Source organism: Vidua macroura, chromosome 10 (genome assembly GCF_024509145.1).
Source record: "Vidua macroura isolate BioBank_ID:100142 chromosome 10, ASM2450914v1, whole genome shotgun sequence".
Lineage (NCBI taxonomy): Eukaryota > Metazoa > Chordata > Aves > Passeriformes > Viduidae > Vidua > Vidua macroura.
Window position 1 is genome coordinate 20,452,765 of NC_071580.1, and position 21,967 is coordinate 20,474,731.

At 53.5% G+C, this 21,967-nt stretch overlaps 1 protein-coding gene across 2 annotated transcripts in view; it reads left to right on the top strand.

Annotated features, from left to right (window-relative positions):
* The window catches only part of EPHB1 (EPH receptor B1), a 77,343-nt gene that overhangs the window by 46,959 nt on the left and 8,417 nt on the right, over positions 1–21,967 (top strand). Inside the window, exons 4-16 of one of the 2 annotated variants that reach the window (XR_008438555.1) lie at positions 576–731; positions 3,309–3,644; positions 5,944–6,125; positions 7,797–7,959; positions 10,183–10,291; positions 10,489–10,553; positions 14,410–14,532; positions 15,609–15,856; positions 16,186–16,401; positions 18,526–18,675; positions 19,196–19,389; positions 19,859–20,014; positions 20,328–21,683. Coding sequence is in view for 1 of the 2 variants with exons in the window: in XM_053986011.1 (XP_053841986.1) it covers positions 576–731; positions 3,309–3,644; positions 5,944–6,125; positions 7,797–7,959; positions 10,183–10,291; positions 10,489–10,553; positions 14,410–14,532; positions 15,609–15,856; positions 16,186–16,401; positions 18,526–18,675; positions 19,196–19,389; positions 19,859–20,014; positions 20,328–20,436 (2,207 nt within the window). In the remaining variant the exon portion in view is untranslated. Of the gene's footprint in view, positions 1–575; positions 732–3,308; positions 3,645–5,943; positions 6,126–7,796; positions 7,960–10,182; positions 10,292–10,488; positions 10,554–14,409; positions 14,533–15,608; positions 15,857–16,185; positions 16,402–18,525; positions 18,676–19,195; positions 19,390–19,858; positions 20,015–20,327; positions 21,963–21,967 lie in introns of those variants that run through there. The other variant, XM_053986011.1, reaches the window with a different exon arrangement.

The following is a 21,967-nucleotide window of genomic DNA, read 5'->3' on the forward strand; positions in this document are numbered from 1 at the left end:
GAATTAGATGCCATTTCCTGCTTGAATGAACTCAGAGGCTGGGAAGCTCCAGCCCCAGGCTGCGGGGGATGAACAGGATGGACCCATAACGCACTGTCATGGGCGTCACACTGACTTTTTCATTACATATTTAAATTTTGCATGAAAAAAGAGCTGTGGGACCTGAGCTGGGCTGTTGGGGGTGGTGGAGAGGGGCTGATCAGGAGAAGAGGAGCACTGCCCTGCCCCTGCTTGTCCATCTCCCCATGGGTGCTGCTGGGGGCGGGGGTCCCACAGCCCCTGCCATCCCCCTGACTGGGTACCAGCAGTAGGGAGCAAAGCAGCTACTGTAACCCCTTGCTCTGCCTGGCTAAAGATTGTTGCCATGTGTTTGTCTAGTGGCTTGAGGAATAATCCATAGCCAACATGGAAAATTCTGGCCATCCTAGATTCATGGGAAGGTGCTACCCCATTTACAAATCTGAAGTTTTTCTGTGTCTCCCCTCCTTCCTTTCCACCCCATTCCAAGGACAGGACCTGCTTTCCCCTGTGTCCTGGAGCAGCTCAGGACCCAACTGCTCTGCTCTCTCTTGCAGCCTGCCCTGCAGGGACGTTCAAGGCCAGCCAGGGCGCGGGGCTGTGCGTGCCGTGCCCCCCGAACAGCCGCTCCACCGCCGAGGCCTCGCCGGTCTGCGCCTGCCGCAACGGCTACTACCGGGCAGACTTCGACCCGCCGGCCGCCGCCTGCACCAGTGAGTACGGGGCTGGGCCTGGGGGCTGCAGGGTCTCCCCTCCCTCCTGGGGCAGCAGCAGTCTCAATCCATGCAGAGTTTGCTTTATTTTCTCCCCCTGTCCCACTGTGGATGGGAGCAAGAGCGCGGCTGGGTGGGCAAGGCGGAGGGATGGGATGGCCCCACATCCCACCTTACTGGCAGCCTCTGGAATTTATACATCACCCGGGCAGCGGCGGTGATGGCAGGGAGATAGTCCCCAGGATAAATTAGGATTTAAAGTTATCTGCTCTGGCTGTCTTGTTCATAGTCTTGCAGATGGAGTATTTTTTAATAGGGGGAAGGCTGCATTAAGCATTGGTATTCAGCGATGCGTCGCTGCTCGGCTGCCTGCCCAAGCTGCCTGGCATGGCAGCAGTGTCCTCAAGCCCATCTTTTGGTGGGAAAAGAGGCCAGGAGAGAGGAAAGAGCTGCTGTGTTCTTCAGCCTGCTGGAAACTCGGCCTCAACTCTCCACCAGATACACTCCAGGCCCTTGAACCAGCCTATCATGGAGCTTTAGCACACGGATGCTCCAGACCCTCTATGCTGGGAAGTGCCCAAAGCACACATCAAGGAAACAAGGAAAGGATTTGTGTGTTTTGCTGGATCACCTGAGCTCTCATACAAGTATTCAGCAGGTTGCACAACTACAGATAATCTACACATCTTTATTATGCCTCGTTGCATAACTGATTTATAACAGTGCTGTGCTATAAGAATACAGGAAAAACGTCTCTGCTGATTTTTATTTCTTCTCGTCAGTGCTTGATTTTGTAGTGCTCCAATCTGAGGTGCCATCTGTTCACCCACAAAGTTTCTCTGTGTCAGAGGAGTACATAACATTGTGGAGCTGCTGGCAGTGCCCTGGACTGGAACCCTTCCAAGGGTGATCCCTGCAGTTCCTGGGCCCCTGCAGAGGAGGGAAGGGGCTGCAATTAAAGTGAGAGGAATCTGGGGAGGCAGCAGTTTGCTACTGGGAAAGGGAAGAAATGTGGGTATTTTTCCTTTTTCTTGAAAAGGTATTAACTGCTTAAGGTATGCAGGGAGGATTTGGATAAAGGCTTGTGAGACAGGTTGCAGATTTTTGGGGGTAATACTTATGTTGATTCCGTTGAGCCTTTGTGAGTCCTGCAGTCTTGTTCCCCTGGGGAATCTGCTCCTGCCCCTGCTGTGGCCCCTACAACCCTCCTGTAACTCTGTGGCATCTTGACCATGGGGCAGCCTGGCAGTGCTGTGGTGCCTCAGGTACAGGAAAGCCCTTTCCAGCAAGGATGCTGCACTGGTGGTGGCTGCTCCATGACAGACACTTTTACTCGTAAAGAGGAAAAAGGTTAAAGGGAATGGAACTCTATTAGCTTATTTTTTTTTTTTAAGGCGGTTATTTCTCTGGGCATTTGAACAAAATCTTTCATCCGCATTATCCACGGCAGCAGCTTAGAGAGGCTCCCAGAATGTCTCCATGCAGAATGACCTCTCCATCCCACCAGCCATGTCACCATGGTGCTGATGAATCTGTCCCTGTCCAGCCCATCCCTGGCCACTTAACAGGGCTGATTTATCCACAGCCCTAACGATGTTCCCTGGAACACACATGAAGAGGGCTCCTGTGGGATGTGTTTCCCCAAGACAGAGTGTGCTTCTCTCTCTTAACCTTTCCTTGCAGGTCAAGTCCTCCATCATTTTTATTGCTCCCTGCATCATGGCAAAGTCCTTTTTCTTTCTTGGAAGTGCAACCCCCAGCCCAGCCAGCATCAGGAATTCCTTGCTTCCCTTATTTAATAGAACCAAGCAGCTGAATTTTGTGGTTTTGGCTGTGGAGCCGTCCTGGCTGACCCCAAATCCTTCCCTGGGTCTGTGCAGTCGTGTGTTTGTACCTCAGTGCTGCTCTCCTGGGTTCCTCCTGAACGGACTGCAGCCCCGATCCGGCAGCACTTGCAATTGGATTTGTGTTCAATTCCCATCCTCTGAAGTATTTGCAATGGCTCCTGGCAGCTTTGATCAATGCAATTTTCATCTCTTGTCCAACATGGGAGCTGCTTGCAAACCATGGAGTGGTGCTGGCTTTCCTCCATGCTGGGAAATTCCCGGGTTTCCAACTTGAGATATTGAACCCTTAATAACCACTTTCCATTTCTGACTCTCTCTTCTCCTGCTGCTTCTCTGCTTCTCCATGGTGCTGGCTAAGTGCTTTTTCTCTTTCTGGGATAATCTGCTTCTCCATGTGAGCAGTGCAGTTATCTCAGCATCTCCTGGTGGGATTAAAATGGGTCCAACATCATGGATGGATCTGTGTGCATTCCACATGGAATTTTTTTGGAGGCTTAAGTGGGTTTGTGGCACGGGAGTTGTCATCTCCATCTGGGAGACTTGTTTGCAGTGCGGGTGGTTGGTGTTGCCAGTGTGGGAAGTCTGACCCTGAGCTAAGCAAAGCTGTGGACACCAAACCCCTCCTCAGGGAGGAGGTGATGAATAGTGCAGCGCCCTGGGGTGTCCTCCTCTGTGCTGGAGCCTCCAGGGGAGGGCAAGGACCTGTCTCAGCGCCTCTCCTTTCCCACAGGTGTCCCATCCGGCCCCCGCAACGTCATCTCCATCGTCAACGAGACGTCCATCATCCTGGAGTGGCACCCGCCGCGGGAGACGGGTGGCCGGGACGACGTCACCTACAACATCGTGTGCAAGAAGTGCCGCTCGGACCGGCGCGCCTGCTCCCGCTGCGACGACAACGTGGACTTCGTGCCGCGCCAGCTGGGGCTCACCGACACCCGCGTCTTCATCAGCAACCTGTGGGCTCACACCCCCTACACCTTCGAGATCCAGGCGGTCAACGGCGTGTCCAACAAGAGCCCCTTCCCGCAGCAGCACGTCTCCGTCAACATCACCACCAACCAGGCCGGTGAGTGCCGGGTGATGCCGGCGGGTTTGGCTGTCCCGCTGCCGGCTGCAGGCTCCGTGTCCTAAAGGAAAAGCTCCCGGCGTGGGAGGGTGTGTGATGGCTGTGGTGCCCCCAGCCCTGCGGGGGGAGAAAGGCCAGGAGAAGAGGGGGAAGAGGAACGGGGATAGGGAATGGTTGTCTGTGCCCTGGGCAGGGTGAGAGTTGGCTTGTGGGAGGGTTATCTGATACCTGCTTTTATCCCCCTCTAGATTGCTTGGGGATGAAATGGCATCACCATTTTCCCAGTTGGGAGAAGGGAGATGGGGTGAATCCAGCCTTGAAACACAGTCTGACTGTGTTACAGCACAGAGGGAGCAGCATCCTGGGGCTGAGTCCAGGCTCTGTCTCCTCTGGCACATCCCTCTCCCATCATTTTCCTCTTGTCTCCTTTTGCAGACTCCTCTGCTCCCTTTCCTGTCCCCAGTCAGGCATCAGGAGCCAAATGAGCAGCTCTGGGTCAAACAGGGATGCTGGGGGAGTGGGTGTGCAGATGGCAAGGGGGCAACTGGTCCTGGGCTGCACTGAGGATCAGAGGGGATGGGAACTCACGTGCTCTGGGTTTAAAAAGGGAATGGGAATTCCTGCTTTGTGCCAGGGCAGGCAGCCTTCGCCATCCTGCTCCCTCTGGATAGCACAATGGAGAAACCTGGTGTAAATATTTCAGTGTAAATATTTCAGTGTAAATATTTCAGTGTAAACCAGTGTAAATATTTCAGTCTCCTGGCTCCAGGGAATACAAATCTACACTTGTGCCTGGCTGGCATTGCTGTCTGCTGAACCACGTGCAGCCAAACCTGCCTCTTGTTTCCAGGCCTTTTTTTTCCTGGGGGGGATTTTTGGGGTGTTCCTTAGCTCTTCTCCCACCATGGGGAGCTGGGAACAGCCAGGTGACCCTCATCTGTCTGTCTGTACCCCAGTGGTCCGTGTTTGTCATGCAAAGGCTGATTACAAACATGAAAATGCTGGGCTGTGGAGTCACCTGATGGAAATTTACCAGGGATGTCCAGGGCATTGGTGCTCTCCCTCTAAAATCTCTTTGGCTTTGCAGCGGGTTTTTCCAACCATTTTCCCGGCTCCATCCAAACTAATGGGAGTTAATAAAACAGCAGTCAATCTGAGTGTTTAATTTCAGCCCATGAGCATCTTCCTGGAGCAGATGTGGAGAGATTAAAAAAAAATATATATAGGATTAAATATTCTGGATAAACAAAGGCAGTGCTGAACTATCCACGTCTTCCATTGGAACCATGAGAAACAGGGCTCCTGCCACCCCCAGATTCCCTCCATGGCATGATCCCGTGCCCCAGGCTGGTTGTGCTGGGTTCAGCTATTCCCTGGATTCACACAGGGGAGGCATTTTCCCTTGCCAGCACTGCCTGTACTGTAGGCATGGTGATGAGGAGGAGGAGAGCAGAGATGGCTAGACTGGGAGCTGAGTCTGTGGACAGGACATGCCAGTGCCCCTTTGGGTGTGGAAAGACTTGGATGTCTTTCTTTTGATAGGATTAAGTGCAGGATTAGGGCTGTATTGGCTGGCTCTGCCACTTATAAGTATAGCTTGGAGGGCACAAAGCATTTGGAAGAGGATCTCCTGACTGATTTAGTGGCCCATGGTGGAAGGACAGTGTTGCTGTTTTCCTGGGAGAAGCACACTTGGGTGCTGAGGATGAGCATCCCCTGACAGCCCCTAAGAGCAGCCCCAGCAGCTTTTCTGGAGCCAAAGCTGGGCTGGGGTGTCCCTGCCCTGGTTCCATGTCACTGTCCTCAGGGTGGGAAGATTTTTGCTCCCACATCCCATTTCTGAGAGCATGTGGGGTGGCAGTTGTGGCACAGCTCCCTGGGTGCTGAGTGCTGGCTCCCCAGAGAGGCTGTTACAGCAAAAGATGTCACACAGAGCTGGACCCTGTCACCAAACCTTCGTTTGCCCTGCTGGGGAGAGCTTTGCTGTGTTTCTCTCACCATGGGAGACATCCTTGGAGCAAGCAGTCCCAGGGAGAAGGAACACCAAGTATTTCCAAGCCCCTAATTAAAAGGAGTAGTTGGTTTAAATAGCAGAATTCCCTCGGTGACTTGCTGTTCTGCTTCCATGTAAAGCTGCTGAGATGCCGGTCTTCCCACTGCTAATGAGTGAGCTGGTCCCATGGGGAAGCCAACCACAGGCATGGGAGATTTGGGATGCTGTGGGGATTTTCCCCCCTCTCAAGGCCATTTTTCCTAGCCCTCTCCATTAATTTTCCCTCGCTCCCTGCTTCCCTGGCAGCCCCTTCCACTGTGCCCATCATGCACCAGGTGAGTGCCACCATGAGGAGCATCACGCTGTCCTGGCCCCAGCCTGAGCAGCCCAATGGCATCATCCTGGACTACGAGATCCGCTACTACGAGAAGCTGAGCCGCATCTGCACGCCCGACGTCGGCAGCACCGTGGGCTCCAGGCCGGCCCCGGTGAGCCCAGGGGGAGCCCTGCCGTGGGGGCTGGGCTGGGGGCATGGGGGCAAGGGCAACATCACTGGGCTCTGAGACAGGCTCTGCTGGGAATGGTCAGGTGGGATGGGCACCAGGTCGCCTGAGCTGCATCCAGAAGGTGGGAGTGAGTTGTGACTGCAGATGCTAAATCACTGAATCAGAATCACAGAACAGCTTGAGTTGGAAAGGACCTTAAAGCTCATCTAGTTCCAACCCCCTGCCATAGGACACCTCTCACCAGATCGGGTTGCTCAGAGCCCTGTCCAACCTGAGCCATTCCTTCCCCGTGGCAGCATTCATCCAGCACATCAGTGGCCGTGGCTGCCTTGGCTCTGGTATTTGGTAGGATGAGCAGGGACCTGGATCATGGGGATAGCATCAGCAGGGGGTTGGAGAGGACCAGGGAAGGTTATGGAGGTTGTCCCTGCCCTGAGTCACTGCCTACCACTGGTCCTGTCCCTGGCAGCTGTCCTGTCCTGCAGGGGACACGCTTCCAACCCCTGCGATGAACCGTGCCCGGCCCAAGCTGTTCCATCTCTCCTGTGTCTCGCCAGCTCTAATGAATTCCTCTAAGTATGAATAATTAGATGATCTCACCAGCGGCCTCTTACCAGCAAGACACTGGGGAACGTGGTAAAAAATGACACTGGAGATGCATGAATTTTCAGCAAGGTATAGGCCAAGGACCTGTGGCAACAGAGCAGGACTGCAGGGGCTGGGGATCTCAGCAGAGAGCTGCCCTTGAACCTGCTTGGGCAGGGTCTCATAGGGCACATTATAGTGTTTAGTGGAATCCCAGAACGGTTTGAGTTGAAAGAGATCTTTAAGATCATTCAGTTCCAACCCCTGTGGTGTGGGCAGGAACACCAGGTTTCCATAACTGTGGGATGTTTCTGAAATGCACAAGGATGTCGATCATTTGAAGAGGCGGAATCTGTTGTTCATTAATTCTTTTTGCTCTGGACGATCTTATTGTTTCCCTCTGCTACTCCATGCTCCCTGCTCTGGTGGGACCAGGGGGCTGCCTGGGGGGCACATGCTGCAGGGGCCTCTCCAGTTCCTTGTGGGTCCTGTTTCATAAAATCATAGAATGGAATGTCCTGGGTTGAAGGGACCTTGAAGCTCATCTTGTTCCACCCCCTGCCAAGGGCAGGGATACCTTCCACTAGACCAGATTGCTCTAAGCCCCATCCAACCTGGCTTTAGACACTTCCGGGGATGGGGCAGCCACAGCTTCTCTGGGAAACCTGTGCCAGGGCCTCACCACCCTCAAAAGGAGAATCTCTTCTGAATATCCAACCTAAATGTACTCTCTGTCAGTGGGAAGCCATTCCCCTTTGTCCTGTCACTCCAGGTCCTTATAAATAGTCCATCCCTATCATTCTTGTAGCTCCCTTCAGGTACTGGAAGGCCACAATTAGGTCACCCCAAAGCCTTCTCCAGGCTGAACAAGCCCAGTTCTTCCAGCCTTTCCCTGTGGGATGCTCTGGGTCAGAGACACTTCTGAAGCAGAAGCAGAGCCTCTCCCTTATCCCCCTGCAGCCGAACCCCATCCTGCCCTCAACGGGGACAGCTGGGCTGCATTCCCGCTGTCCTCCCGCTGTCCCCTGTCCCTGTCCCACTGACGCTGGCTCTCTGGGGTGCCCGCAGGACCACAACGAGTACAACTCGTCCATGGCGCGCAGCCAGACGAACACGGCGCGGCTGGAGGGGCTGCGGCCCGGCATGGTCTACGTGGTGCAGGTGCGCGCCCGCACCGTGGCCGGCTACGGCAAGTACAGCGGCAAGATGTGCTTCCAGACCCTCACCGACGGTGAGTGCGGCCGGCCAGCGGCGTGCCGGCGCCTCCAGCCTCCTGCTCTCATGGGATTAAAGGAGCTTGTCTGCACACACCTCTGTCCCAGCAGGCAGCGTGGCGGGAGCCGGCTGATTTATGGCGGTGTCTCATTAACCGCCGGCGGGAGGAGTGATCCGCCCTCAGTCTCCTGGCTCCAGGTTTCCCCCGCTATTTGTTTCTGTCTCTGCTGCCTTGAGCTGTGGGGACAGAAGCCCCTGGCACCAGCTGTGAGTCGGGCACGGTGTGATGGGGTGGGAGGAGGGTTGTAGACCCTTGGAGGAAGGACTCTGGGATACTTGGAGTCCATCTGAGCCATCAGGACAAAGCTGGGATGGTCAGACCCATTGAAAGCTGATCTCCCATGCCAAAGGGGGGTGTTGGGTCAGCTCATGACATTCATGGCTTCTTCTGGCCCCAGCCTTCCCTGCACCCACAAACACTGGCTTCCTTTAGAAGCTACTAACTCATGGGAATGTTTTCCATTAATCCCAGCTTCAGGAGTTATCCAAAAGTTGGTGAGTGAAGCAGGTCCTCTGTCATGGTTTGGAATGGGAGGAAATTTACGGAAGTGAAATTAGTGAATTTAGAGAAATTTTAAAATTGGGGAAATCTTAAATTGGTGAACCAAAACCACTACATCCTCCTACCCCTAGGGCAGCTGAGAGCCCGTTCCCTGTTGCTGCTGGCGTGGTTCCTTCTCTGCTTAGGTGACATCCATGGCTCCCAGCCTCACTGCCTGTCTTTCCTAAAGCTTTTCTTCTTTCCTAAAGCTTTTCTTCTTTCCTAAACCGGGTCACCGTCACCCCAAGCATGCATTCATGTTGAGTGCCAGCTGAGGTGGGAAGAGGAAAACCATGCTGGGTGACCAAAGGGGAAGGAAATGGTAATAAACCCCCCTCCAATGCCTCAAATATTCAGGATTAGAGAAGCGAGAAGAAAAATCCTGCCTCAAATAAGCAATTAATTGAAATTTAATAAGAATGGATTGTGTAGCTTATTAAATAATAATTGATTGTTAGATGAGAATTTCTCAGGATTTAAGCAGCATGCAAGAGATAAATCTAGGTGCCAGTAATTAACTGCAGAGTAGGAAATACAGATAAAAGAGTGCTAAATGCTTTCTTTTGGATAAATTTTATTTTAACCCTTGCATGTGGCTGCTGGCACAGCCGGGCAGACCTCGATGGGGCAATTGGAGAGAGGATATTTCTGGAATGCTACAGAAGCCCCAGGAATGTGGGATCTGATGGATGCTGCCTGTTGAGAGTACCCACACCACTGATGGGGGAGACACATGGAGGGTGCCAGTAGCTTTTTGGGGGTTCCCCCAGGCATATCCAGTCCTTCTGGTGCCTCCTTGGCTTTCACCCCAGCCTGCTGCTGAAGGATGCAGGGAGTGGCTGAGCAGACAAAGGAGGTTCCAAGGGATGCTTGGTGGGGAAGGGATGCTTGTGGGTGCCATGGCTCTGCAAATGTTGAGATATTAAGCGGACCTGCGGCGAGGGTTCCCAGGTTCTCCTGAGCCTCACTGTTATAAATAAATTTCACTCCCAACGTTCACCATTGTATGAACTTTGATATCATTTGTGTGAACTCTCTGATGTCTGATCTGGGTGAAGTCTTGGCACAGCATTCTCTTGCTGGCTTGGTTGTTAATGGTGTTCTCCTCCTTTCCTATAACTTGTAGGAATTTTGTGTCTGTGAGACTCCATGTTAAAATTGCTCAAATCGGCCAACAGATTTAAATCATAGAGTCTCAAAAAGGTTTGGGTTGGAAGGGACCCTAAAGCTCATCTTGTTCCAACCCCCTGCCATGTGCAGAGAAACTTTCTGGTAGATCAGGTTGCTCAAGAAATTAATTTATTGAGGAAAGGGAAATGCCAAAGCCATGGACAAAGCCACCTTGTGAACCTCATCTCTTTGGGAAACTGGGCCCATGCACACTGGTCTGATGTTATTTCCAGAATCTTCTCTCCCCTGTCTTTAAGCCAAAGGTGTGTGAGCCAAGCCTGACAGTCCTACCCAGTGCAACGTGGCACTGGCTCATCCCCTGCCTCAGCTGATCCCCCTGCCTGGATCCCCCTTGTCCCACCGCCTTGGGAGCTGCACCCTTGGAATCAGAGGCGATCCCTTCCCAAAGGCTGCTCTCACTCCATGAGCGTGCCAGGGAGGATTGACCCCGTCCCTCTTCTCTCGCAGACGATTACAAGTCAGAGCTGAGAGAGCAGCTGCCTCTGATCGCGGGGTCCGCAGCGGCCGGGGTGGTCTTCATCGTCTCCCTGGTGGCCATTTCCATCGTCTGCAGCAGGTGGGTCCCCGCGGGATCAGTGTCCCTGGAAGGTGGAGCTGGTAAGGTGCAGATTAGGGGTGGGATGGGGGGCCCATGTGGCCAGAGGGAGCAGCATGATGCCACTGCTCATGGAGTGTTGGTGGCAGAGGAGCAGCTTGGGGCCACCACAGCTGCTGATGCCTGAAGTGTGGCTGTTCTCTGCCCTGTTCTCCCAGGAAGCGCGCCTACAGCAAGGAGGCGGTGTACAGCGACAAACTCCAGCACTACAGCACCGGCAGAGGTGAGCAGGGAAAGTGGGAAAAGCAGACGGGAGACGCTCCCAAACCTGCACCCGCCATTGCCCCACTCCTCCCCTCCGAGGGGGACTGTGGAGTGGTGGGAGCCCCCCGTGGCACATGGACAGGACCACAGTGGAGATGTCCACATGTGTCTGTCAGGGTGTGGGGGAAGGTGGGCTGCAGTGGTGCAGCACTGTGGGTGGAAAAGAAGAGTACCAGGAGGGATCTGGGGAATGATGATGGATTTGGGGGTATGTCAGGGGCAGGGGGGATGTAGGGGACAAGGGATGGGGAGAGGATGCTGTGAAGACTCCCAAAGGAGGAAAGAAAGGAGAAAGGTGGTGTTTGGAAGGTGAGCCCCCATCTCCTGCCACAGGCTCTGCCTGGATCTGTGTTGATGCTGATCTGTTATAGGATTCTGGATTTTGGGAGTATGGCTGGGGTTGCTGCCATTACTGCTGTCCTGGCTGTGTGGCTGATGCTTTCTCTGTACCTTGCTCTGGGAAGGATGTGCAGCCAGTGACTGGGAATGTTTAACTGGCTTTGGGCTGCTGATCCCCTTGGCAAACAATTAGGAGAGCCTGAGCTTTTCCTAGGAGACCTCTGCGGCTGGTGGAGCTGTGCACCAGAACTAATTCCTGGTGTATTTGTGTGTGTAATGTCTGCTCTGGTGCCCCTCCAGCAGCCAGCACTGCAAATGAAAATAAAGCAGCAAAGCAGCAGCTTTGGGGACCAGGATTTTCCTCGTGTCCACTGGTCCCATGCTCCATCACTGTGGGATGAAAACCCCATTTACGCTCTCCTAGAGTTGCTTCCCTGATGCAATTTATTTGTGGGAAGAACCATCTTGGTCCTGGGTGCCTCCTTGGGGGAAAGAGGTGTGGGGTGCAGGGATGGAGGAAGGATGGGTGGGGAAGGCAGGGAGCAGTATGGGTGAGCAGAGGGGAGGAATGGGGATGGAGCAATCGGCCTGACTGAGAACAGGAGGGCTGGAGAGAGCTGAAGAGGGAGTGGAGATAAGCAGGAGAGCCCAGCCAAGAGAGCAAAGCACACTGGATCTCTTTAGACCCTCTTGGCATCATACTGAACCCTCCCAACGTGGCAGTACTTTGGGGGGCCCTGAACCTCCTGGCAAACAATAAACTGTTTTCCAAATATCACTAGGTGATGGCAGACCTGTGCTTTTCCTCCCTCTTTTCTCCATGTTGCTGCACTGTGGGGGGCAGGGCAAGGTTAATTTGATGCCTGATGGATAAACTCAAATCAGGCTGCAGACAGACTGATTTTTCACATTTTCCCCCTTTTGAAGCATTCCCTACTACACATGCATCCCTAGCTGGCCCCAGGCAGCCCAAAATCCAGGATGTTCAACCTAGGTAGGGAAGCAATTGAAGCATGTGCCTGTCCTGTGTTTCTAAACCTGGGGGCTGTGATGACTGACGTCAGAAATCCAGGGTGCCAGCAATACCCTGTCAAGGTTAGTGAGCCTCTGGGCACTCTGTCAATGCAGAGGCTGGAGCAAAACAGGTGGGAAATTTGTGGTGAGCAACTAATGGAGAAATGAGAGCATCCTCTGGAACAAATCACCATGTGTTCAGTGGTACAGCAATTACAGCCTCCCAGCACAGCTCTGCCATCCCTCCAGCAGCCCCCTGGGATCACCGGCTGCTGGCAGAGTGTTCCAAGTGGATTTTGGGGTGCGATGGGGTCTCTTGGAGTGTAATTTTTTGTGCTTTATCCCTTCCATGGCTTTACTGGGAGCTTTGAGATTGGGGAAATAGGAAAAGTGCCCTTTTGAAGCACCAGCAATTCAGCAGGAAGTGTTCTTCTCTGTCCCCATGATATTTATTGCCAAGGAAACGTGATGCCAGAAGGAATTGGCCGCTGGAGTCAGGGTCGTGGTGCAGAGCGCTTCAACTTTTGAAGAGTGATAAAAGATTTGCCCTTGTCTGCAGTAGTGAAAAATGGCCTAATCCAGTTTTCAGGATTCTTGGGCTGATTTTAAGAGCACAAAGCTCTTTGCAGATGGGCTCACCATGGGTGCATTTGGTGCTGTGCTCCAGTACCTGGAATTTCACCCAGCTTTTGCTGGTGTGGGAATGATGAGCCAGGGGCTGATGTTGGCAGAGATGAGGAGGGGGTTTAGGTGCCCAATTCCTCATTTGGATAGGATGAGGATGAGGGGGGAGCTCATCCTGGTGATTACTGAGCCTATGGACACATCAGAGGGTGTTTGAAAACCAGCCTGTGTTGACAGGGAACAGGAAACTTGGGCATTGTTTTCTCCTCTATTCTTTCAATGTTTTGATCCGTGAGCTAGTCTCCGTTACGATCCTGTAAATCCCTTTGTAATCCTGGCTGGAGCATCAGCTGCTCTTGTAAAAGAATTTATGGGGCAGTTAAAGTGTATGAGACAGAGCTGTAAAGGGATTTATGAACTGGGAGATGCACAGATGGCTTCATTGCAGCCTCCTCTGCCTCCGAGGTGCAGAACTTGTGCCCCAAAGGCCCCTTTTGGGGGTGAGGATGCTCCTCCCTGGTCCTTCCTGAGTCCTTGGTCCCCCATAGCTCTCTCCTGGTGGCTTTTTGGCACCAGCAGTGCCCACTGTGAGGCTTTCATGCGTCCCCCTGAATTATTTCACAGCTGGGAGCTGATTTAGATTCCTAGTGCTGAGGTGATGCTGTGGTCCCTGCATCCATCTGTATGCCAGCTCTGGAGGGACACTGGGAAGCACTGGTGTGATGGGATCATGGCCTATGAAAGGTCCTGAACAGTGTAACTGAGGGATTTCAATCCCTATAAGGGTGAAGTACCTTGGGGAGGGGACCAGGCAGTGATGTCCCTCCTGGTCTCCTGCAGAGATGACCTTGAGGGGTTGCTATGCCATCCACAGTCCTCTTTTTGGGTGAGAAATGGCACAGGAAGCTGACTGCCCCCCATCTGCCCCGGGGGACACCACAGCCTGTTGTAGGTCCCTTTTGGGTGGCACTACAACACTGGTGTCCAGCTGAGCCCTTTGTCTTCACGGTGCCTCACCACCGTGCCCTTGCCAGCTCTGTAAGCCCCTGCCATCCAAACGTGACATCTGCAAACCCCTTTGGGAAGTCTGGGGACCTGTTTTTGGTTTTTCCCCCTTGGGAAAGGGCAAGAGCTCACTTTCTGCACGTCCCTGCAGCGTGGCCAGATCCTGTGACCACACATTGCCCCGGGTGAGGGACCGCACGCGTGTCCCGGCGTCCAGCCAAGCCGTATTTCATGGATCCATACCGGTTGTTGGTTATAATTGCTGCACTCTGTCAATTTAGTAGCTGCCACAAAACCATCAGAGGCCTTTTTGGGTAAATAAGTATTTCTTCACTAACGCGTGGAGCCTCGTAAAGCCTTCACTGTAAAGCCACCACACTGTAGTTCAGGTCTGTAAATGCTCCCATTGCCATGGAGGAGAAAGAGGAAGGATAATGTTAGAGTGGAGGGCAGAGAGGGAGAGGAGGAGGTGCAGGGGAGAGTTGGGTGAATTGGTGGCCCAAAGGGAATGATAAGGCTCTGTGGGAGTGGTGTGGGTGAGTACAGTGATAGCAGCCACTTAGTGGAGAGTGTGAGGACAGAAGGGTCTCCAGCTCTTGGCCATGGTACAACTGCTCTTGGTTTTCCAGGCTGCCCAGAGACCACTGTACCTGGCATTGTTCAAGGCTGGGTTGGATGTGGCTTGGAGCAAAGTGGTTTAGTGGAAGGTGTCCCTGCTCATGAGGGATGGTATGGAGTAAACTTCGAGCTCCTTCCAACCCAGACAATTCTATTAACTCTGTTTCCATAATTCTCTCCCTTTTGCTGTTTTTCCTGTCTTTCCCTGTAACAAGGGTCTCCAGGGATGAAGATCTACATCGACCCCTTCACCTACGAGGATCCCAATGAAGCCGTCCGAGAGTTCGCCAAGGAGATCGATGTGTCCTTTGTGAAGATTGAAGAAGTCATTGGGGCAGGTGGGTCTCTCTGTGTCCTGCTCCCCATCCTTCCTTGCCCCCCCCCGCTGCTCCTGTGTGGCTGTGCACCCACCTGGAGCAACTTTGTGGGGGAGCACACATGGTCCTTCACTTGGAAGGCCTCAAGGAAGCCTTAATATATCAGGCTTTCCTGGGTTTGTGGTGGGTTAGGGTGGACATGAGGTTGTTTCATGCTTTCAGAGTTCCTCTGAGGTGAGAAAGGCTCCAGGAATGTATTCACTGGCTGACCATGGGGCCTCTTGGGATTTTCCATGAGATAACAAGAAAAGCTCGACTTCACTGTAGTCTGTGCCATGCTCCCCTACATATGTATATACACACACATGCGTGTGTGTGATCTGTGCTGTTTTATTGCCATTTTTAAATAACTCTGTCATACCCTCAGAGGAGAAAGGGAGAAACCGGGGAGGGGAAGCTTTGAGGAAGCCATGAGTCAATTTGTTTGGGATCAAGTTCAGCAATGTATCACCTGGCCTTTGCTGCTCATCAAGGCAAAGTGGCTACAAACATGGCTTAAATATGATTCCTCCTCAGGCAAATTTTGCTTTGGTGAAGTGAAAGCTCTCCTGCATTCCCTCTATTTTAAATCAGAGAGCAGCAATGTAAACAGCCCAATTATTTCCCACCCCAAGATAAGTGATGTGCAGAAAGGCAGCCAAGATTAACAATACAGACACCTGATATTTGAGGTAGTCCTTAAATGTGGATGCACTTTCCCTGCAAATCCTCCTTGTGGGGGTTTGCACAGGCGGCTGCAGCATCTGCCTGTGTCAATGTTGGGCTCTGTCACCTTGGAGAAGGTTGCAAACCTAAACATGTCCCCAGTAGCAGACACTGGCCCTTTTAAAGAGGACAGGTGGGCAGATTTGTAGAGGAGAGCATTGTTGAAGTGTAAATTGGCTGCCATTTCTCAGCTGGGCAAAGACTCCTTGCTTTTTGCAATGTTTAGTGTGGAGGAGGAGGAGGAGGTAGCTCTGGTGTTGATTGATCAAAGGTTGGACTCAGTGATGTTGGAGGTCTTTTCCAACCTAAATGCTTCCATCTTGCGCTCGCAGGGGAGTTTGGAGAGGTGTATAAAGGGCGCCTGAAGTTGCCAGGCAAGCGGGAGATCTACGTGGCTATCAAGACGCTCAAGGCCGGGTACTCGGAGAAGCAGCGCCGCGATTTCCTGAGCGAGGCCAGCATCATGGGCCAGTTCGACCACCCCAACATCATTCGCCTGGAAGGGGTGGTCACCAAGAGCCGGCCGGTCATGATCATCACAGAGTTCATGGAGAACGGGGCCTTGGACTCGTTCCTGCGGGTAATTTAGGCCGTAATAGATCTCCCAGCAGCTGGGAAGTGATGCCGTGACGCCCCATGAGGCGGGGCCACGTGGGCTGTGGGATTAGGGAATGAGATGTTGGTGTCCTGTTTGTAAATTCGAGCCTGTTTGCTTTGTTTGGGAGCTGGCTGGAGTGTGCCATACATCTCCAAAATGTGTCTTTTGGGGTGCTTACCTCTTCTGTAATCAGGCTGGGCAGCTGGAGTCCTCTGGGGAGGTGCAGCATCCTCCTGAGGTCAGGGGGAGTGGCCCTGGTCCCACTGTGGGGTCTGCATGCTCACCCCAGTGCCTGCTCTTTCTGCTCGCAGCAAAACGATGGGCAGTTCACAGTGATCCAGCTGGTGGGAATGCTCAGAGGGATTGCTGCTGGCATGAAGTACCTGGCAGAGATGAATTATGTGCATCGAGATCTGGCTGCCAGGAACATCCTGGTCAACAGCAACCTGGTGTGCAAAGTGTCTGACTTCGGCCTCTCGCGCTACCTGCAGGACGACACGTCTGACCCCACCTACACCAGCTCCTTGGTAGGTACCTCCTGCAGGATGTTCTCCTGCCCAGCATTCCCTGTGCCCTGTACCTGCTGAACCTGGGAGAAGGGTGCTGGATGTACAGTCTGCCATGGGTGGGAGTATCTTGTGGGTGTTCCACCACATAGGCTCATGGTCCAGAGGTCCTGGCTGTAGTTTCCACAAATTATCCTCTTTTCCCTCCTTTCTCTTCCTCCTTTTTAGAAGTTTTCCACCTCCCTCCTCCCTAAGCACCGTTTTGCCTTCTGCATTTTCCAGATAAGCCTCTTCCCTGTCCTCTGTGGAGGAAAGGTGCACAGAGGAATCTCTGGAGAGACAGGAAGGGGAGGCAGGGAGATCACAGCAACTCCTGGCAGCATAGCAATGGTGCTCCCTCCCCCAGGGGAGTTTTAACTCCCCTTCCCCCAGTGCTCCAGGTCTACTCTGCTTTTTCCTGCTGGAAACTTGTTCCGAGCATAAATTAAAGAGACAAGCCTAACGGGAGCTCTGCCATTCCCCAGCCATCCTTCTCCTCTTTAATTAACTCATTTGTAGGTAATGGCAGCTCTCTTCTCCCCCTGCTCCTGGCTACCCCAGGGAACCCCCAGCTCCCCACCATGGCCATTGTCCCACTTGTGAGCCCCTGAGAGGTGTTAAGGTTGATCAGAGGGGAAAGTGATGAGCAGCTTGCTCATCGAATGGATTAATAGAAGAGTGTGCGGTGGGTGCCGGCACGAGGCTGCACCAGCTCCTGCCAAAGCAGTTCTTTGGGCTGCTGAGCTGTGCCCAAGTGTCAGGGCTGGCTCCAGCTGCCAAAATGGGAAAGCCAGGGACATGCCTTTAAGGCTGACTCAATGTTTTGGCTCAGTTTCAGCCCCTCACTGTCCCTCCTCTGCTCAATGGGATGTTCCTGTTCCCCCCAGACCTGCCCCGCTCCCTGCCCAGACCCTTCCTGCAGGCAGCAGCCTTTGAGCAGACACCCGGCTTTTATTTTTCCTTCAAAGACCCCAGCGGTAGCTGCTGAGATGAGGCATGAATTAGTCTTTTCCCCACCTTCAGAGATAAAAAGAGATTATCTCATCTGTGTTTTTATTTAATTTAGGCCATAATAGATCTCCCCAGCAGCTGGGAAGTGATGCTGTGCCTGCGATTGCATCACTCTGCCTCCCACAGCAGGCTTTTTGCTCTGGGGAAAAGGCAGGAAAAACAACCTAGCAGTTAATTTCTCCATTTGTAGTTATTCAAATCAAATTTTTTGCCATTCATCCTTCAAGAGCGGCTGACGCGCCCTCGGAAAGGCTATGGAAAATGATTGTGCTGAACGATTCACAGTGCAGTCCTGCCCCCAGAAAATTCCCGTGCCTGTCTGTGGTTTTCCTTATCCCTTGGCTTTTTTTGTGGTTATTTTATGGAGCTTTCCCAGGGAGCAATCCCTCTGTGTGTGCTGCCCCTCCTCACATCCCTGAGCCCTAGGCATGGCCTTTGGCCCTGGGACCTGCCCTGGCTTGGCGGGGTGGCTTGAGATGCTGAGCCTGATTTGGAGCCTTTGGGAGAAATGAGGAGCTCTCTGCCAAAGGCACTTTCCTACACCAGTGCTTTCCATTGGGTTTTAAAGGCGTTTTGCTTTTTGCCTTCTACTCCAACAGTAGGGCTGGAAGGACCTTCTGGCAGCTGTGGGAGCCCAGATAAATCTGTAGAGGATGCTTTTAGTTAAACCTGGTTTCCATCGAAGGCCAAGGGATGGGGGTGCCTGTGGCTCCTCACCTGTGACAAGCACTAGCCCAGCTGTGCTTAGGCTTGTCACCTGGCGACTACCTGGGAAGGGACCTGGGGACAGGCCACTGATGTGCTGGGTCCTGCAGGGCAGCTGGAGTGGGGTGGTGTCAGTTAGTGGGGTAAATCCTTGGATAAACCCATTTGTTTTGTTCAGCTAAGCCATTTTAGGCAGGTACAAGATACATTCATGCAGTTGTTTTTGGCTCCTGCCTCTTCATCCCATCAGGTGCCACCTGCCTGCTCCTTGGTGGGGTTCCCAGGGACCCGTGGTTTGGGCTCTGTGGGATGGCCACAACCCTGGCTTGTGGGCATCCAGCCTCCTCTGCCTAGGGAGACGTTTCTTAGCTGAAGTCCCTTTTTCTGTAGGGGGGCAAGATCCCTGTCAGGTGGACAGCGCCGGAGGCCATCGCCTACCGCAAGTTTACCTCGGCCAGCGACGTCTGGAGCTACGGCATCGTCATGTGGGAGGTGATGTCGTTTGGAGAGAGGCCCTACTGGGACATGTCCAACCAAGATGTAAGCACTGGGGGTCATCCACACAGCTCTGGGGGCCAGGGGGTGCTCATTCCCAAAAGAAATCCCTGCCTGAAGGGATCTCTGCTCCTTTATGGAGCCTCAGGAGCACTCAGTTTGGAGATGAAACAGGCTGGTGAGTGAGAGGATGCAAGGAGGGATATTGGAAAGAAAAGCCAGTGGGCTGGTAATTGGACTTCAGCAAGCTGCAGGCCCTTTGAAAATGTTCAGAGGGTTTACGAGCGGGGAAGGAGCTTTGGAAGTGTGACTGCTGTACTCCGGCGAGATCCACCGAGATAATGAGTGGCAGCTCTCTGCTGGGAGGAACTGCAGCCGCAGAGCATCAGAGCGGAGATTAACCTTGGGGAGCACCCGGCTCCTCCCGCTCCCTGGCTGCTGATCAGCCGGGCTGGCCGTCCCTCCCCGGCTGCCTGCAGCCCCTCTACCTGCACAGGCAGCTCAGGGAGCTCCCCGCATCCTTTGTCTACTTCCCCCTCACTCATCTGACCTCATCCATCCTCAGGTCATCAACGCCATCGAGCAGGACTACCGGCTCCCGCCGCCCATGGACTGCCCGGCCGCCCTGCACCAGCTGATGCTGGACTGCTGGCAGAAGGACCGCAACACCCGCCCGCGCTTCACCGAGATCGTCAACACCCTCGACAAAATGATCCGCAACCCGGCAAGCCTCAAAACTGTGGCGACCATCACCGCTGTGTGAGTGCTGGGCGTGGGGATGCTCCTGTCACCATCCCACGCCGTGGGGAAAGGCTCCCCGAGCGGCTCGAGAATTCATAAATCCTTAGATGGGGCAGAGGGGCTTTGTCTTCCCTCTGCCTGACAGTCAGACAAAGAACATGCAGTTTTCAGCCGAGCAACAGCAATAATTCTTTGCTATTGATTCTTTATGGTGTGTGACCATTTGGGTGCGGTGGCTGCTCTGCCGACGCCTCATCCCTGTGGCTCCCACGGCTGGAATACAACGTGCGAGCTTGCAAAGCACTGCTTGGCACGGCAGTGTTCCCGTGGGACAGGCTTTCCTCGTGGCCTTCCATGGGTGTGTGCTGGAGCGAGCACAGGGATACTGGGGGTGGACTGGGGAGTGTGTCCCTGTGCTGGCCGGGTTCAGGCAGGGCAGCCCCTTGGTGCCAGCCAGGCGTGTCACCAGCGGTGTGTCCTGTTTCAGGCCTTCTCAGCCCCTCCTCGACCGCTCCATCCCCGACTTCACTGCCTTTACCTCAGTAGATGACTGGCTGAGTGCTGTGAAGATGAGCCAGTACCGGGACAGCTTCCTGACCGCTGGCTTCACCTCCCTGCAGCTGGTGGCCCAGATGACATCCGAGTGAGTTGGCCATGCCAGGGCTGTGCCTGAAAGCAGGTTGCTGCCCAGCTGAGGAGGTGGGGAGGTCAGTTCAGGGCTAAGGACTGGTGTGAGCATCCCTTACATTGGTCACCAGAGTCTGGAGGTGGCCACATTCACTACTTGGGGGTCAATGTGTGGGTGTCTCCTTGCTCTCAGTGATGCTCATGGGGCCATGCTTGGGCCCTGTGGGTGTTCCAGCTGAGCTTACCTCCCTCACCTCCCTTAGCAACAGCAAAACAGGTTCACCACCCTCAGCTTGCCATTGACCTTCCTCTGTCTGTCTGTCTTCCAGAGACCTCCTGAGAATAGGGGTGACTTTGGCTGGGCACCAGAAGAAGATCCTGAACAGCGTCCAGTCCATGCGAGTACAGATGAGCCAGTCTCCGACCTCGATGGCATGACGTCCCTTGTTCCGTGGGGAGGGGCCGGGGAGGGCGTGCAGCGGAGGGCAGAGGTGGGAGGGGAGGAACTGACGCGGGGCAGTGCTGGGAGAGGAGCCGCCGCCGCCTGGGGACTGCGACTGCAGCCAAAGGATGTTCCTGGGACTCACCTCTGACTGGTGACTTCCGTTCCTCACCAACAGAAGCACACTTACCAATGTCATGGGGGACAGCATATAAATACGTATAAATATGTACAAATCATATATTTAAAAAGCAAAGCAAAACAAAAAAATCATAGAAAACAATGAAGACAAACCAATGTGCGTTGGGGAAGCAAACCCAAACCCTAGAGACCAGACTCCAATCCTGCCACCAGTGAGCAGTGGTCGAAACTGAGAAGGAGGAAGGGGCTATTGGGGAAGGGAGAGGCATGAGATGGAGCATCCTGTCCAGAGGAACCACCTTCCTTTTTCTTCTTTTGCCCTTCCTCCCTGCCCTGGCCCTCCTGGCTCACCCTGCTCCCCTCTCTGCTCACGGACTGGGGGACGTGTCCTCAGATGTCTCTGCAGCTCCCTGCCATCCCACCCAGGTGCCACTCTGGCAACTACCAAAGGACTTTGCTGACCACTGCATGGGGGATCCGACTCAATCCAGTTAATGTCTTCATATTGAAGAAGAGATGTACCTTCAATAGAAAACCTTGGGTTTTGGTTTTTTTTTTTTTCTCTTTTGCTTGCATTTTTTTTGCAAAAAGGAAAAAAAAGGATTAAAAAAAACACAAACTCTCCATCCTGGAAAATGGAAAGAGGTGTTCCCGTGTGTGTGTGCGCGCTCATGCGCCTGTGTATGTTGTCAACCTTCCGTGGACTCACTGCTTGTCCATGACCGAAGACCAGCGCTGACCCTGCAGCCAGCGGCCAGCTGGTCCCTGACCCAGGAGGCCAGGGGTTGTACCCACAGCCCCCAGGGGCAGGAGGCAGCCTGGAAGCACCTGGTGATGAAGGAAGCGCTCGGCATCCTGTACTTGGGGAGGAGGATACCAAGGGCTGGCATGGTGGGGATGGGACGGGACTGGAGGAGCCACCGCGTGGCTGTGACTGGGCTGGTGGCTGCTGGAGGAGGAGAGATGCTCTGGGAAGTGGACTGCTCAGGCCTCCAGGGCCTCGATGATGTCTGGAAGATGGCTATGGAGGACTTTTTCCCCCATCTTGTGGACCTAAGGATTTTGATATTGATTTATGGACTTAGGTTTCATGGCTTCAGAGGTAGGTCTGAGTGTCTTGTGTATCTCTGTCCATCCATCCGTCCTGCTCTGTATTTTTCTGCTCTTCTTTATAACCTCTCCCAGTGGATGTTTCCCCATGTTTAATTTGATCTTTATTATTCTTTGTTTTTGGTTCCTCCGCTGGTCTTCTAGTCAAATTGATCTGGTCAAAATTGCCCAACACATGTCAGTGTTTACCCAGAATATTGTAAGTCTGGGCCATTTGACTTCCCCCTGCGGATCGTGCCAGGAGTTTATAAAACGAATGAACTCTTTCTAAGGCTT